Source organism: Mesoplodon densirostris, chromosome 3 (genome assembly GCF_025265405.1).
Source record: "Mesoplodon densirostris isolate mMesDen1 chromosome 3, mMesDen1 primary haplotype, whole genome shotgun sequence".
In the NCBI taxonomy this organism is placed as follows: domain Eukaryota; kingdom Metazoa; phylum Chordata; class Mammalia; order Artiodactyla; family Ziphiidae; genus Mesoplodon; species Mesoplodon densirostris.
Window position 1 is genome coordinate 160,734,170 of NC_082663.1, and position 16,282 is coordinate 160,750,451.

At 43.1% G+C, this 16,282-nt stretch overlaps 1 protein-coding gene across 1 annotated transcript in view; it reads right to left on the minus strand.

Moving 5' to 3' along the window:
* NSG2 (neuronal vesicle trafficking associated 2) overlaps window positions 1–16,282 on the minus strand; it is a 56,680-nt gene that overhangs the window by 25,375 nt on the left and 15,023 nt on the right. Inside the window, exon 2 of the mRNA XM_060092515.1 lies at window positions 14,487–14,570. Coding sequence (XP_059948498.1) covers window positions 14,487–14,570 — 84 coding nt within the window. The remainder of the gene's footprint in view (window positions 1–14,486; window positions 14,571–16,282) is intronic.

Consider the following 16,282-nt stretch of genomic DNA (forward strand, 5'->3'; position numbering starts at 1 on the left):
CAGATTTTAAAATGTATTATAAAACTACGTAATTGAGACAATTTAGCATTGTCTCTGTTATCAATAGCAAATAACTGTCAGATCCATGGAAGTAAAGAGAGCAGAGAAGTAAACTCAAATACATATGGGAATGCAGTATCTAAAAACTGTGGCATGTCTAGTCAAAGAGAGAAAGGATTAACTAATAATCATAGATCATCTGTCAAACTGCCATTCAAAAAGAAGTCAAGTTGGATTCCTACCCTGCTCTTTACAAATTCCAGAGGAATCCAAATTTTAACATAAAAAAAAATCATAAAAGCAGCAGAAGAAAACATGACTTTAGGGTGAGAGAAGGCTTTGATTTTTATAGAGTCAAATGTACCCATAATTTCCTTTATGCCTTGTGGAGTGTGTGATTAATTTGAGTTATAAAGCAAAAGTAAGAATTACTGAAGATATAAGAAAGAAGTTGCACCATTAACAAAACAAAAAGGCAAAGAACAACTGAGAAAATACTGAATAAGTGAGAATGACTAAGTTCTCAGCTTTTGGAAGAGGCCAATCAAATCAACAGGAAGGAACAGCAAGTGGTCCAACCAAGTAGGACGTTTTCCGGGAAGGACACAAACAGGCAACTGGTAAATGGAAAGAGGCTCGAACTCACCAGTAATGAAAGACATACAAACTTAAGCAAAGGTGAGGAGCCATTTTCTATATATCAGATTGTTGAAACTTTTAAAGTTTGTTAAAACTGGTGCTGGCAATGGAGAATATATATGTGGTGGGAAATTTTTGGAAGGTAATTTGGCAAAAGCTATTAAAACTGAAAATTCACATTCACTTTGGCAAAGTTTTTAAGATAAAGATTCTCATACATTACAAATATACTTGTAAAATACATGAAAGATGTGTGTGTGTGTGTGTGTGTGTGTGTGAAAATACACATACTAGGAATATTACTGAAGCAGAGTTCTTAGCAGCAAAAGACTGAAAGCTAAAACAATAGGGGACTGATTGAGAAAGATTGTGAAAATCCTCAGTCTACAGTCATTAACAAGAACAAAAAGGGATCTCAATGTGGTGATGTGGAAAGTTCTCCGAGATATATTATTAAGAGAAAAAAAAGCAAGGTACAGAAGAATGTATATAAAATGGTCCCATTTGAGAAAATGAAAAAGAATATCAAATGTGTGTATGCATATATAAATACAAATATGCTGACATGTAGAAAACGCCTCTGTATAGAAACATAAGGAGATATTCCTAGACTGTTCTATAGAGCTTTCTGCAATATGGAAATGTCCTATAAATCTGAGCTGTCCAGTATGGTAGCTGCTAGGCTCATGTGGCTATTGAGCACTTGAAACGTGGCTTGTGTGACTGAGGAATTAAATTTTTAATTTTATTTTATTTTGACTAATTTAAATGCATATAGCCACACGCGACTCGGAGCTTCCAATTTGGATAGCACAGACTTAGACAATGGATAGTTTGGGGAGAAGGATTATGAAAGGAGAGAAAGGGAGATTATTTTTCAGTTTATGCCTTTCCATAGTGTTGGAATTTTGTGCGTGTACTATATGTGTTACTTTTTTCATAGTTTAAAGAAGATTTTATTTGCCTTCAACTTATTATCTGTGTAGAATATACTCTACACCGCAATCTGAATGCTCTTCAATGGGCATTTGATTACACAGAATCTCCAAAACTTTTACTTTATTTGTTTTTCTTCCAGTTTTATTGAGATATAATTGACATACAACACTGAATAAGTTTCAGGTGTACAGCATAATCTTTTGACTTACATACATTATGAAATGACTGCCACAATAAGTTTAGCGAACATCCATCCTCTCATGTACATACAAAATAAAAGAAAAAGAAAAATAGTTTTTCCTCGTGATAAATACTCTTAAGATTTACTCTCTTACCAACTTTCATATATAACATCCAGCAGTGTTAATTATATTTATCATGTTGTACATTACATCCCTATTATTTATCTTTTTATAAATTGAATTTTATTCCTTTGACTACCTTCATCCAATTCTTACTCTCATTTAAAAAGTTACTGACCACCAAGGTCCCAGGGTCGATAGTCATAGTAGAGGATTTAGAAGTGAATCAAAGGTGGTGTCTGTCCTCAAGAGTCCAGGCTTTCTTCGGGCCATGGGAAAACATATGTAAGGAAATAACTGCACAGAGGAGGTCAAGTTGACAAACTCCCCAGTGAGTAAGGTCCCAGAGGAAGAAAGGGTCAGTTCCACATCTGACAGTGGGGAAGAGAGGAGGGGCTGTTAGAACAGGCTTCACCCAGAAGGTGATGTGTGAGCCAGCCTATGAGATGAAAAGGTTCCCGCTAGACCATGGGGGAGAAAAAAGCACTCAGGGCGGAGGAAACAGCTATTTGGAGGAGTGGAGGCAGGATAGGGCAGAGTATGCCCAGGATTCCACAAGTAATTTTGGTTGGTGGAAGGGGTGTGAAGTCAGAAAGGGGAGGAGGTTGAAGAGAGGAGAAAGAGGTTCTGAGGACCAGGGACAATAGACTAAGGAGTTCAGATTTCACCCTGAAGGCCAGGGAAGCCCCAGAATGGCTTTAAGCAGGAGAGAGAACTGATCACACATGACTCTCAGAAGAGACATCTGTCTGTCTATGACTTGGAATGTCAAAATCAAAGACAAGCTGGAAAATGAGGGATGCAATTGAAATATTTTTATCCTGTATAGAAAAATAATAAAGCTGTTTATGGATTTAAAATTGCATTTTGTACATTTTACTTTGCCCATGAACAATCACCTTTGATCCATTAAGAGTTAAGAAGTACCAAGGGTAAAGAAAATTCAAAGGAATTAATTTTTCCCACCTCCTGTGACCATCTCATATTTTAGTAAGTCCCTTAGGACCTTGAGAGGTCTTTTGTCTTTTTACTAATTTTTCTAGGGCTTCAAATCTCCAGGAGATGGCTAAGATAAGAAACTGAATACTCAACAACTCTGACATGTTGTGGTGGGATGTAATTCCTATTTTCAGACAAACAAATATGGCGATAAATCCTAGGCCAAGGTTTTCTCAGCGTTGGCACTATCGATATTTTAGGTAGGATAATTCTTCATTGTGGAGGGCTGTCCTGTGCATCATAGGATATTTCACAGCATCCTTGACCTTAACCCACTAGATACCAGTACCACATATACATACAAACACACACACAGAATGGTGACAACCATAAATGTCTCCAGACATTGCCAAATGTCCCCTGGGGAACAAAAGCATCCCTGATTGAGAACCACTGTCTTAGAACATCTCAGACAGAAGAGCCCTTGGGGACTGTCCCACCCAACTTCCTCATTTTACAGATGAGAAAACTGAAGCTCTGAGACTGAGACCAGAAACCAGGTTTCCTTACTCATTTTAGAATTTTTTTTTTAGAGATCAGATATATTTCTTTTTTGCTTTTTTTGAACTTTTTCTCCAGTTTTACTGTTTATTTTATTTATTTTTTGGCCATGCCATGCAGCATGCGGCATCCTAGCTCCCCCGACCAGGGATTGAACCCACGGCCCCTGCATTGGGAGTACGGAGTCTTAACTACTGGACCGCCAGGAAGTCCTGAGATCAGATGTCTTTTTCTTAGCCTCAGAGAAATGCAATTTTCCAAAAAAAAAAAGTTGGAGGAATTTTAAATCAAATCAGTTGCACATGGATGGACCTGGAGATTATCATATTAAGTGAAGTAAGTCAGACAGAGAAATACAAATATCATATGATATCACTTATATGCAGAATCTAAAAACAAAAAATGATGCAAATGACTTATTTACAGAACAGACTCACAGACTTAGAGAACAAACTTATGGTTACCAGGGGAAGGGTGGGGGGGAAGCTATAGATTGGTAGTGTGGGATTGACATGTACACACTGCTATATTTAAAATGGATAACTAATAAGGACCTACTGTATAGCACAGGGAACTCTGCTTAATATTCTATAATAACCAAAATGGGAAAAGAATTTGAAAAAGAGTAGATACATGTATATATATAACTGAATCACTTTGCTGGACACCAGAAACTAACACAACATTGTAAATCAACTCTGCTCCAATGCAAAATAAAAAAATTTTTTAAAGATAAGGAAAAAAATAAATCAAATCAGTTTCATCTAGCTGAATATTCATTTATTTTTTCTCTCTCTTCTCTCTTTTCATCTCTCTCATTCTCTCCGTGATATACATGACTCAGCCTAGAATTTTGATTTACTAACTTGTTTTTCTAGCTACAAATGCTACCAAAATTAATAACAATAATGATGATGATAATAATAATAAAAGAATATGAAAACATCCATCCTTCTCTAATTTAGCATTTTTCTTCTCTCATTTGTTCACAGTGAAGAGGTGAATGGGAAGACGTCTAGTATATATCAGAGTTCCTGTGTGCCAGGCACTCTGCCAGGCGCATCCTAAACACAGTCATTACAACAACCCTCCGAAGTGGGCATTGGCATACCCATGTTACTAAAGAGGAAACTGAGGCTCATGCAAGTGAGATGACTTGCCCACGTAGCCACTGAGTTCTAGAACCAGCATTCAAACCCAGGTCTGTCAGATTGCATAGTAAAACTGAGTTCGGGTTGTGGAGTCTTAGAATGCGTTCATGATTATCGCCCAAGTGAGAGTTGAATCTCCTCTGAGAACCAAATCCGCCTGCAACTGCTCAGATCACAGAGCCGAGGAGTTTGCCAGCATTTCCAGGAGGAAGCCAGGCCTATGTGGCAGTTGCTATGACGACTAGTTTTCTTATAATTATAGAACATGGTGGTGACACGAAAAGCCACACAGTCACTTTGTTAGGACCTGTCTTCCTCTGACAGGTCCAGGAGCTTAAACATCATCATTTTTTTTTAATCCCGTTTAAAATAATCACACATTGCAGCAGCAGAGGCCCAGAGAGTAAGACAGTCAGGAGATTAATCCTCCCACTGTGTGAGGAGACCATGAGACAAGCCACATGACAAGCCATGAGGAAAATGGCATGTCTTCCTTGGGAAATGTTTGCTTCTCTCTTCTCTTTTGGATCAATGCATTTAGGACTTGGCCAAACAGTGTATTTAAAGAGAAAAAAGAAGAGAGCCAAAGCAAAAATTGGCCTAATGCTTGGCAAGTAACAGGGATAGGCAGCAAAATTTTAGTATTCTAGCAACCACTTTTCAGTTTAGTTTAAGTTAGCCAATTACCCATATGTACAGGGTTTCCTGCTTTGGAAGCTGATAGAGACAAAAGAACACACACATACACACATACTCTCATACACATACCATAGACATACATACCCCTCTGGTCCAGAAAAGCCTGCCTCTTGCCACTTATTGGCTGCATGGCCTTGAATACCTTAATTAAACTCTCTGACCCTTGGTTTCCTCATCTGGCTATCAAAAATAATGCCTACTTCAAGAGTTAAAGATAAAATAGAAAATGACTAGCAAACTACCCAGCACATAATAGGAGCTCAGTGAAATGAAGTTATTGTTATTAATTAATTACAAGTAATAATTTTTTAAATCTTGTTTTACTTTCCACAAGCATCTTCCTTTCATTACCCCAACATGGGTTGTGAGAAATCTTTATGAAGCCCTACCTTCTGCACTACTTTCAGCAATCCAGCCAGGTAGCAGGAGAACTCTAGTTGAAGCCAATGTGGCATCTCAGAGCAGTGGTGGGTGCAGGCAAAGGCTGGGACATTCTCCAGATGAGAAATTGATGGGGAATCAAGGACAGGTTTCTGGAGGAGGTGAGCTGGTCCACAAGGTGGAAAACGTGGGCTGGCAATAGAGCCAGAGGAAACTGCACGGGCAAAGACCTGGAGGGCTGAAAGGGCATGGTGGTTTTACAGAGCCATGAGAGGCCTGGAGCTCTGAGGACACTGGAATGGTGGAGGGACTTAGCAGCAAGGACCACCTTTGCAAAAGCCTGCAATATCACGCAAAAACCTCACATTGTTGCCTGTCGGAGTGGGGAGCCATCAGAGATTTCTCAAGCAGGATCTGATGATCGTTCTGACTACATAACAGGTAGAAAGGGGAAGGTGGGATGAAGCTGGAAGGTCAAAAGCTGGCCCAGGAGGAATGGTGGGCGAGGAGGAGCTACTGAGCCAGGGCAATGTCAGTCGAGACAGAGGGCCTAGTGAGATGGAGCCAGGTGTGGCTTCCCACTGAGACCCACTCTGGGTGGAAACATTCCGTCTAGCCGGATGACCAACTCCCCAGCAATGAAACTATCACATAACGACAAGAGGCAGCTCACATTGATCAAGCTACCATGGGGCTCATAGCATCTCATTTTGTCCTCAGGCCAGGCCTATGATGTAGACAGCATTATCCCATTTTACAGATTGGGAAGCACAGGTTCGGAGAGATGCAGTGACTTGCTTTAGTTCGTACACACCCACAGTGTCAAACCCCCGGCCCATGTATTTCCCCTTTTCCATAGTGCCCTTCACACGAGTGTGCTGGTAAACCCTCCTGGGCTGAGAAAAGGGGGTGATGCATGATTTACAGTGTTTGCTCATTTCCATGGTGTCAATACTCCCACCATGGTTGGCTACAAATTTCCAACAGTTTAACAAGCAGCGTGCAAACTTTTAATCAGCCAACTCCTACAGAGTCCCATAGGAAATAAGAATATTCACTAAACTCAAGAAGTCATCTACACTAAACTTATAAACAAGTGACTTGCTTTATTACAGCATTTATTTGCCAATGTTTGAGTCAATGAGAATGAGAACCTGGCAATAAAAGCAGCCCAGTCGTTAGGCTGTGGAGTGGTCACTGAATCTCCCAGAGTCCCCCATCCAAACCCTGAGCACATTCCTCCTGAGATAGCACCACAGCTGTTTTCTCTCCCAGGGAAAGGTTTGTTAAAAAAAATTAAGCCACATTTGCTTTTCAGTTCTCAATAATATATGTTTTTGAAGGTCACTCTAATGGTACCATTCCATGAGGCCAGGAGAAAGCACCCAGCCATAAACATAGGCCTACATCTTTATTCTGATTTTTGATAAAACCCTAGCCAGAAGTGCAATAATAAACATCAAATACTATTGCAGATTTTCTCCGCCAAGCACTCACATGTAAATTCTTTCCGTTCCAGCTGATGACTCTGCTCCTAAGCCAGCAGGCAGTGTTTTTAATAACTTACCTTAAATGTTCCTCAAAAGTTAAAAAAAAAAAAAGAGGGCAATAAAAACCAAGATAACGGATAATAAAGTAAAATCGCTTATCCCCATTTGCTGCTGTCAGCAAATATTAGAATCCCACCAATGGAGGGCAGCCCCTGGGGTTTTGATGAAAAATTGGTAGAAGCAAATGGCAAAGCTATAAATGAGGTCTCACCTCCCAGGGAGTGTGACATCAAGAAGAGGACATTTATGAGAATGTGTCATCAGCAAGAAGCTTAGAAGCAAAGATAGAGCCCCGATTTTAAATAAAGATATTGAAAAGGAGGCAGCCAGAGCTCTGGTATTTATCAATGTATCATTTTCCATCAGCCAGATATTTTTGTTTGCTAATTAACCTGTTTATTTAGTCATTAAAGACATCATTTGGTGCCTAGTGTGGGCCGGCACTGGCTAGGTTCTTGGGGAGCAAAGATAAAGAAGACACCATCCCAGCCTCAAGTCAGTAGGAGACACAGCAGGTAATGTTGATGCCAACGCTGTAGAACTGGAGGGTTATATAGCAGGTGCAGAATCCCGAGGAGGAAGGACAGACTGCGCAAGGGCTGGCAGGCAAAAAGCCCTCACAGGCCAGAGCCATCTGAGTTGGGTGCTGAGGGATGAATAATGATGCCCAATTTGCCCAATGATGGAGGTGGGAAAGGCATTCCAGTGGGAAGGGACAGCACGACCAAGACAAGGAGGCGTACGAAGTATGGTGTCACGAGGAAAGGACCAAGGCTTCGAGCAGGTCAGGGAGAAGGCAGGTGAGTGACGGAAGCTACAGCCGGGTGAGAGGATGGCAGTGTCCTTGCAGGATATGCACATTAGAAAGAGTCCTCCTCTGGGGAGGTGAGAAGAACGGGCAGGAGGGGGCTGAGAAAGGAGGCAGAGGGACCCAGAAGGAGGAAGGGCCAGGAGATGATGGGTGAGGACAGAGACCAGAGAAGGAAGCACAGTTACCAGAGACGGTCAGGAAGCAGAGGGGCCTGGACTCTGCCGGCTGTTAGATGGAGCCCTCTCCCCACACCCCGCCGGGGAGGCTGATTCTGGTGTTTTGCCATGTCTTTCCCAGGTTGGAGTTAGAAGGAATGTGAGCAGAGTTGAGGCCTGAGACAGAGTACAAACACCCCCATCCCCTGGCTGGGTGGAAGAGAAAGAGAAGGAAAGAAACATCTGGCAGGGAGACTGGTCCAGAAGCATCCCCCAGGAGCTATTCACTGGTCGTCAGGCTCCCTTCCACTGGCGGCAGCTTCCCTAACCTCTTACACCCAGTCATGGCCCCCTGCTTAGGACCTGCGAGGACATCCCAGCTCCACGGCCTCCTGGGCGTGGAACTTGGGAACATTCCCAGCCTCTCTGAGCCTGTTTCCCTCACCTGCAAGTGGGGCGCCCATCTCGCCAGCCCCGTTTGTTGGGATCACTCAGTGGGATACCTTACACAAAGCGCCAGTCACAGGTCAGGTCACGAGAAGAGCAGAAGCCCAAACAGTTGAGTGGATCAGTGACTGGACGGAACACTGAAACATCCGCACCTATCATATTAGGCCTGAAGCCTCAACTGGATTTTTGTTTATTTTTCTTTTGTTGGTTTGTTGTTGTCGTTTGTTTTTAATAATAGCCCACAGACACCAGCTCCTTAAAAACTGCTAATCTCGGGGCTTCCCTGGTGGCGCAGTGGTTGAGAGTCTGCCGGCCGATGCAGACGACATGCGTTCGAGCCCTGGTCTGGGAAGATCCCACGTGCCACGGAGCGGCTGGGCCCGTGAGCCACGGCCGCCGAGCCTGCGCATCCGGAGCCTGTGCTCCGCAACGGGAGAGGCCACAACAGTGAGAGGCCCGCGTACCGCAAAAAAAAAAAAAAAAAAAAAAAAAATTGCTAACCTCTCACTTCTAGTTCTCCCCAACCAGCTTTATTTTAACACGTCCATTTGCTTGACAGGAATGGTGGGTTCTGGTCCCTTTACACTAATGCATCCCTCCCATTCTGGATTCTCCCCACTGACTGTGCTCAGGGTCTGGTCTGTAGGCATCCCCAGGATCTTTCCCCATGCGCCCAGACACCCTCTAATCTGAGCTTATCCAGGCCATAGCCACCAGAGTCAGATTTCCTGAACCCACTCAGCATGTTATTGGGGATGAATACTGAGGCGGTACCAAAAGGCTGGGGCTCAAGTTGCAGCACACATGACACCCACTCTATGCCAGGCCCTCTTCTGGGAACTAGGGACACAGGAGTGGGCCAGTGTGACCCTACCCTCCAGGGACCAGAGGCTGGAGGGGGCTGAAGATGCCAGAGTAGCCAGTTACAGTACAGCAGCATTCGAGAACCCCATATGATCTGCAGAGCCCAGAGGAGGCACCAAACCCAGCTCAGAGGATCAAGGGAGGCATCCTAGAGGAGGTGACCATACAGGGACAGTATTCCAAGAAATTGGCCAGAACACTCTTGTCTAATCCACACCTTTGCAAGCTCCTCCAGAGCAAGGATTTTGTCTTGCATATCCGTGTGTCTCCCAGCAACAGGCATCCAGCCCAGCCCAGAGCAAATTTGATCAAGACAAAGAAGAAAGGGGAGAAAGGGCAGGAAGGGATGAAGTCAGGCAGGCCACAGTTTGGCAAGGACAGTGGCAAGGTGGCATCAGGTGTAGCACAGAGAGCAGGATGTGGAGCCCTAGGGCTGGGTTCTTATTTTGTTCTCACACATCCTCGCTGCGTGGCCTTGTCAGACAATTCACTTCTTTGAGCCTCAGTTTCCTCATCCGTAAAATGGGGATAAGAATAATGGTAACAAGTACACAGGGTTGTTGTTAGCCTAAAAAGTGGATGTAAAGGCATTTTTAACAGGTACTAGGATTATTCATTTTATAATGGATGTGTTGAGAAGTAGCCTACCAAAAAATATTGCCTACACTCCCCAGGAGGCAAAGAGATAGCTCCCTAGGTCACTGTAGAGAGACAGAGGCCACCCATGGATCCTGACATTGAACTGGCTACACTTAGAACAGTTCCTCCAGGTTTTCCCAGCCATATTTCCAGGGAGAAAAATCCAGGAAAGGGAGGACCAGGTCTGTCTCAACCAACACACAAAATTCAGCTAATTAGGTAGCGAGCTAAGAATCCAGGCTGAAGCAAGGGGATCTGAACAGGAAGAGAATAAAATGATCATTCATTGAGAGCTAGAGTGCGCCAAGGACTTAACACTTTGTGCTGTTGTGTCCTGGTTTACTGGTGAGGAATCAGGCGCTCAGAGAGGTGAAGGGACTTTCCCAAGGTCATGAAGCTAAGAGGTGACAGGGGTGTGACCCAAGTTGTCAAGTGAATCTAGCCCCAAAGTGCAGGTGCCAAGCTCTCATCAGCTTGGCACAAACAGCCTCCAAATGCAAGACTCAGTTCCTTCTCACAGGTGAGCCTGGGGACAATCAGGTCTGATGGCATGGCCGGATGCACCAGCTCCTTCGATAGCATAATCAGCCTTAGAAGAACCTCCAGCTCCCAGGACTAAGAAAGAAGGAGGGGCTTCTCTCTGCATGCCCCCATCTTCTCAAAGAAGCCTGATGAACGGCCTCTCAAGTCTGTGGCCCTTGGCAATGACTGCAAGAGCCTTCATGTTAAAAAAAGTTCCAGGCGATTCTTTCAATCTTTCTTAGTTCGTCTCTCCCTCCCTGCTCTCTCCTCTCATACTCTCTCATAGAGAATTGTTATGAGCTGATCTCCCCAGGTCAAATTTGAGATGTGAACTCACAAGCTGTTCCACCTCCATGAAGATATTGGAATGAGGGAGGGAGGCATCTTTGCCATCCCCATGGTTACTTCTGCCACGGGCAATATCCTGGAGGGGCAGCACGGCCACTGTTTACCAGCATTATGCTCTCTAAGATAAACTGGGAATTCTCTGACTTCCAGCCCCTGTGGTCTAGCTGAAATTTCCATTCTGAGCTCCAGACCCGTTACATCCAAGTGTGGCCAGACTGCCTCTGCCCCACCCCTCCCATGGTCCCCAGGCACCTCCCACTCAATGCGTCTCCCACTGCCTGGTCCCCCACCACTACCCAGTGGACAGCATCCCCCCGCCATCTCAGTCAGCCAAGCCAAACACGGAGGAGCCCCTGATGCCCCTTTCTCCAACCAGGAACAATTCCACCTCCATAACAGCCCAGCTGAACCCCCGAGTCCCACTGCAGCTGACAGCTCAGACCCTCACACTCTTCTTTTTTTTTTTTTTTTTTAACATTTTTATTGGAGTATAACTGCTTTACAATGGTGTGTTAGTTTCTGCTGTATAACAAAGTGAATCAGCTATACTTATACATATATCCCCATATCCCCTCCCTCTTGGGTCTCCCTCCCTCCAACCCTCCCTATCCCACCCCTCTAGGTGGTCACAAAGCACCGAGCTGATCTCCCTGTGCTATGCGGCTGCTTCCCACTAGCTATCTATTTTACGTTTGGTAGTGTATTTATGTCCATGCCACTCTCTCACTTCGTCCCAGCTTCCCCTTCCCCACCCACGTCCTCAAGTCTATTCTCTAGTAGGTCTGCGTCTTTATTTCCACCTCAGACTCTTCTTAGTCGCCAGCAGCACAACCTCCTCCCTAGGGTGCTGCATCCACCTTCACCCCAGCAGATGCATCCTCCACGCGGCCCAGGTGTAGCACTCTTTAAGGAAGTGAAAAGCCAGGCTAATAAATGCTCACAGCTCTACAAGAGCAAACAATTTTGCTCCATTTCTCCCATTTTGTTCCAAGCGGCAGGGCCCTCCGCCCACACCTGACAGTCGGTGCTGACAAAGGGCTGCCCCCAAACCCCAACGTCCTTTCTTCCCACCCCCCAGGGCCAACTGAGTCAAGCTGCGTGGGGCGCTTCCTCAGGCCCTGGACCCTGACAAGCCACTCATTTTCTCTTAGCTGACTCGCTTCTGTTCTAACCCATAGTTACCTACAGCAGGCGGCACAGGTGAACAGAAAGGCAGGGGGCCATCTCTCAGCACTGGCCCTGCCACTTGCTAGTGGGTGAGAAGGTCATGTCTCTGCTCTGAGCCATAGTTCCCCTTGAAAAAAACAGGGGATTATATCAGCTTCTCAGGGACTCGTGGGCATCAAATATGATAAAATTGCCACATCACCAAAAGTTGCCAACAAAGAGGAAAAAAAAAAAAAAACAGTGACAACATCGTCCAACACCACGGCTGATAACACAGCCACAAACGACATTTTGAGACATTTCTTTCCATGTCCTTTTTCCTCTGTATACTTGTGGTTTTTTTCATAGTTCCAACCATAGAAAACATACAATTTTAATCTCTGCTTTTTTCACTCAGCTTCCTCTATGAAGTATTTGCCCAAATTATTGCATGTTTTCATAACCATCATTTTAAATGATTGCTAAATAAGGAATAATTCCATCAAAAACTGTAACACTCTATTTGGTAAAAAGAGCAAATTTTTTAAATATTCTATTTTTTTTCTGATTATTGTAACAATTCATGCTCATGTAAAATTGAGAAAGTAAAAGAAAGATGAAAATATCTCGTAAAGCCCATAATTCAGAGTAAACTAAATAACTCTCCCACCAAAAGTGATTCCTAAGAAACTGTTGAAACAGCCCATCCTATGCATGTGGTCTTACATATGGAATCATGAGAAAGCTGCTGAAAATCTAACATTGTTTCCAATGCTTCGATTTTACAAATAACACTGCAGTAAACATTTTTTGTGCATGAATCTGGGCATACTTCTGATGATCTCTGCTGCCAGGAGGACAGGTCAGCTTTATTCCCTGGCCTGATGTCCATACATTATGCACCAAGATACTCCCACCCTCCCCTCACAACTACCTGCTGGTTCTTGCAGATACCTGCATGCAGTTCAGGCCAGGTCAGCGTTCACTGGGCCCATGCTGTGTGCCAGACACTAAAGCTACAGCCAAAAATAAAAGCAATTCCTGCCCTCAAAGAGGGGGGTCAACATCCAGGGAAGTCCCACATTCTGGGGGGATGTACACAGAGGTGCCATATTCCCTCCCAGGCTCACACACCCAGCTGCTCTGATACATGTAGCAGGGAGAAAGATAGGGACAGAAATGGACCAATATGTTTATGCATGTATAATACATACTCCAACCAAGTATGCATTATACAAATACATACAGACAACCAACCAACAGCTGTTTTCACTTCCAAAGCCCTCAGCCACAGTTGATACAAAATAGTTACTATTAATCATGCACTTATCATGTATAGATCCAAGTGCTTTGCATGTATTCTATATTCCATTCTCACAGTAACCTTCTATTATCGTCATTTGATAAATGAGGTTTATTGACTAGCTTGTGGCCACATGGCTGCTATGAGGTGGAAACAGGGCTCAAACCCAGCCAGACTGCTTCAGTATCCATCCACAGAACCACTTATTCTACTGCCTCCATGGCTGATATTGCCTCCTAAGTATCTTTTAGGCCTCTCTCCACTCACCTTCCTTTGCTAAGCCACTATTGTTTTTTTACTTGCAGTAACCCAGCAGTCTCCCCACCCTCCCTCTATTACTCATGTAAAAGCCAGCATGCTTTTTCCAAAAACCCAGTTTAATCATATCCTTCTTCTTCTTGAAGTCCTTTGGGGTTTCTTTCATGCGTCTAGCCTAAAATAATAATTCCTCCATACAGCCTACCATGCCTGGGACTGTCTGCCCTCTGCCCAGTTTTCATACCTCATCTCTGTCTGGTCCCCACACCCCTCCTAGAGCTGAGATTCACTGCCCTTTTTCCTATTCAACGTTTGGTTCAACTTCCCTCCAGCCTCAGGGCCTTTGCACAAGCTGTGCTCTCCTTAGCCATCTAAGTGACTTCCCCAGGGTACTTCCCTGAGCTTCCTCCATACATCCTCACAGAGCAGCCTTCATGACTCCTTCACACAATTCATCACAGTGATATGTATTCATCAGTTCTCCTAGTGACCCGGCCACCAATAAATAGAAAATTAACCATTCGGTTTTTACCACTAAGAAGTCAACTTGTCTCTCCCTTTGTCTTTTTTGTATTTGTTGCAATCAACCAATGTCTAAAATTTGAGTTTCTTTATACATTTCTATCACATTTCCTGAAGATTGTGATGGAAAGGCAGAGAGACAGGGACAGGAGGAAAAAGAAGAAATGAGACACATTTATCAATTATCAAATTGAACATTTCAGAGTAGGAGAGAGGATAACTTGTCCTCAAGAGGCAGAGCTTTAGTTATTTGATTAGACTCAGTGACCCACACCCAGTCTTTCTGTTACACCATCAAGACACTGACCGTAAATTCAGCGATTTTCGGCACCCGGAACTTCCCTTTGTTCTTCTGTTCGGGCTGATATTCCGTTCTTGTCTTCACAATCACCTGAAATGTTCAACCAGTGTTAGCATGCATAGAGACTTGAAAGACTTTTCTATTCCTTTTTTTTAGTAACTAGAATTTACTGTGTATTGCATAAAGATCAGAAAATAAAGAGCCTCCCACTCAAACAAACACAAGAAAATAGAAAATTCAAATTACCCATAATACTTTCCAATTCCAGCAGACAGCCATAGGTGAGAATTTTGGTCTCACCTTTCCAGTTTTTATATGCATATATATGCACATATTCTGCATATGTATTTGCTATTTATGCAAATATATACTTTTATGAAACAGATTCATGCTTCATTTTATCACACAACACTCTACTAACATTTTCTCCATGTAGAAAAGTACATGATTTCATTTTGCCTTTTGATATAGTTTAATATTTCATTGTATGTATATACCACAATTAATCTAACCAGTCTTGATGGTTGAACACGTAGGTTGCTTCCACAGTTCAGAGTATATAAACAAGTTATGATGAACATCTTGTAACAAAACTTTTGCACATATACTTAATTCCAATTTCATTTAGGGACTTCCACAAAGAAAAACATAAAGGTCTATTGAATCTATTGTATCATCTTATTTTTCTGAAGTCTGAATATTTTGCAGAGGTGGTTAATATCTTTTCAAGATAAGCTGTCAACCTGCCAAGACATTTATGGAACTCCATCCCACTGTGTAGGCAAAGTGGAAGAAAAAAGAAACTTGACATATAATCAATAACTATTGCCAAGTGTCACAGTGTCATGGGTAACACAGAAGCTGTCTGAGTCTTGAGGCCTCAGCTGTAAAATATGGACGATAATCATAATCATAACCCCTAGTTAACAAGGCTGTTTTGAGGGTTGAATGAGATGATAGTGGGTAATACTTTTGGAATAATTTATTATGTGCCAGAGCTAGATCAAGCCCTCCATATACTTTATCTACATACCACTGCTATTTCTATTCTCCTGAAAGGAAAACTGAAGCACGGAGCTGTCAAATCACTGGTCCAAGGTCACACAGCTCAAAGGAAGCAATCTTCTAACTATGATCATTCTTCTCATTAGTGCTTAAATTAACCAAATTTTCACTGAAAACTTTCACCAAGTTTTCCTAGAGACAATAATCAAGTGTATGTACTCCTGCAAGAATCCTATGAAGAATTTTCTTTAAGGTCTGTGAGGCATACCTTGGAGAAAATATAGCTCAAAAAGGAAAGGATGGGGAGGAACTACTATTATTGAACATCTACGGTGTGGCACTTAAATATGTTAGTTAAGGAGGATCTGGGTCCCAGCTCATCTAGAACATCACTCCTTCCCTGACATTTAGAACTCATTTGCAAATGTAAATTCTGTTGCTGTGCTCCACCCCCTTTGGATTCTGCTCCTCCAAATATTAAAAAGTGAGCCCTGGCTTCCTTAAAGAAATGGTACAGCTAAACAAGGATGAGGGTTTTGTGGGGGAGTGGGGTGGGGAATGTTCTTTTTATTTTTTTCTATCTCCTGTTCCAAAGAATAGGAAGGCAGAAGCTTCTTTGCCACAAGTAATAAAAATATCCCTCATGCTTTGCAAATTTACTATACAGCAGACACTGAGCGCTTGACATGAACTATCTCACTTAATTCTGTACTGTGGGGCAAATACTGATACTGTCAATATTGTAGGGAGATGAAACATTGTGCTTTGGGTTTGAATCTGGCTCAAGTCCTATGCCT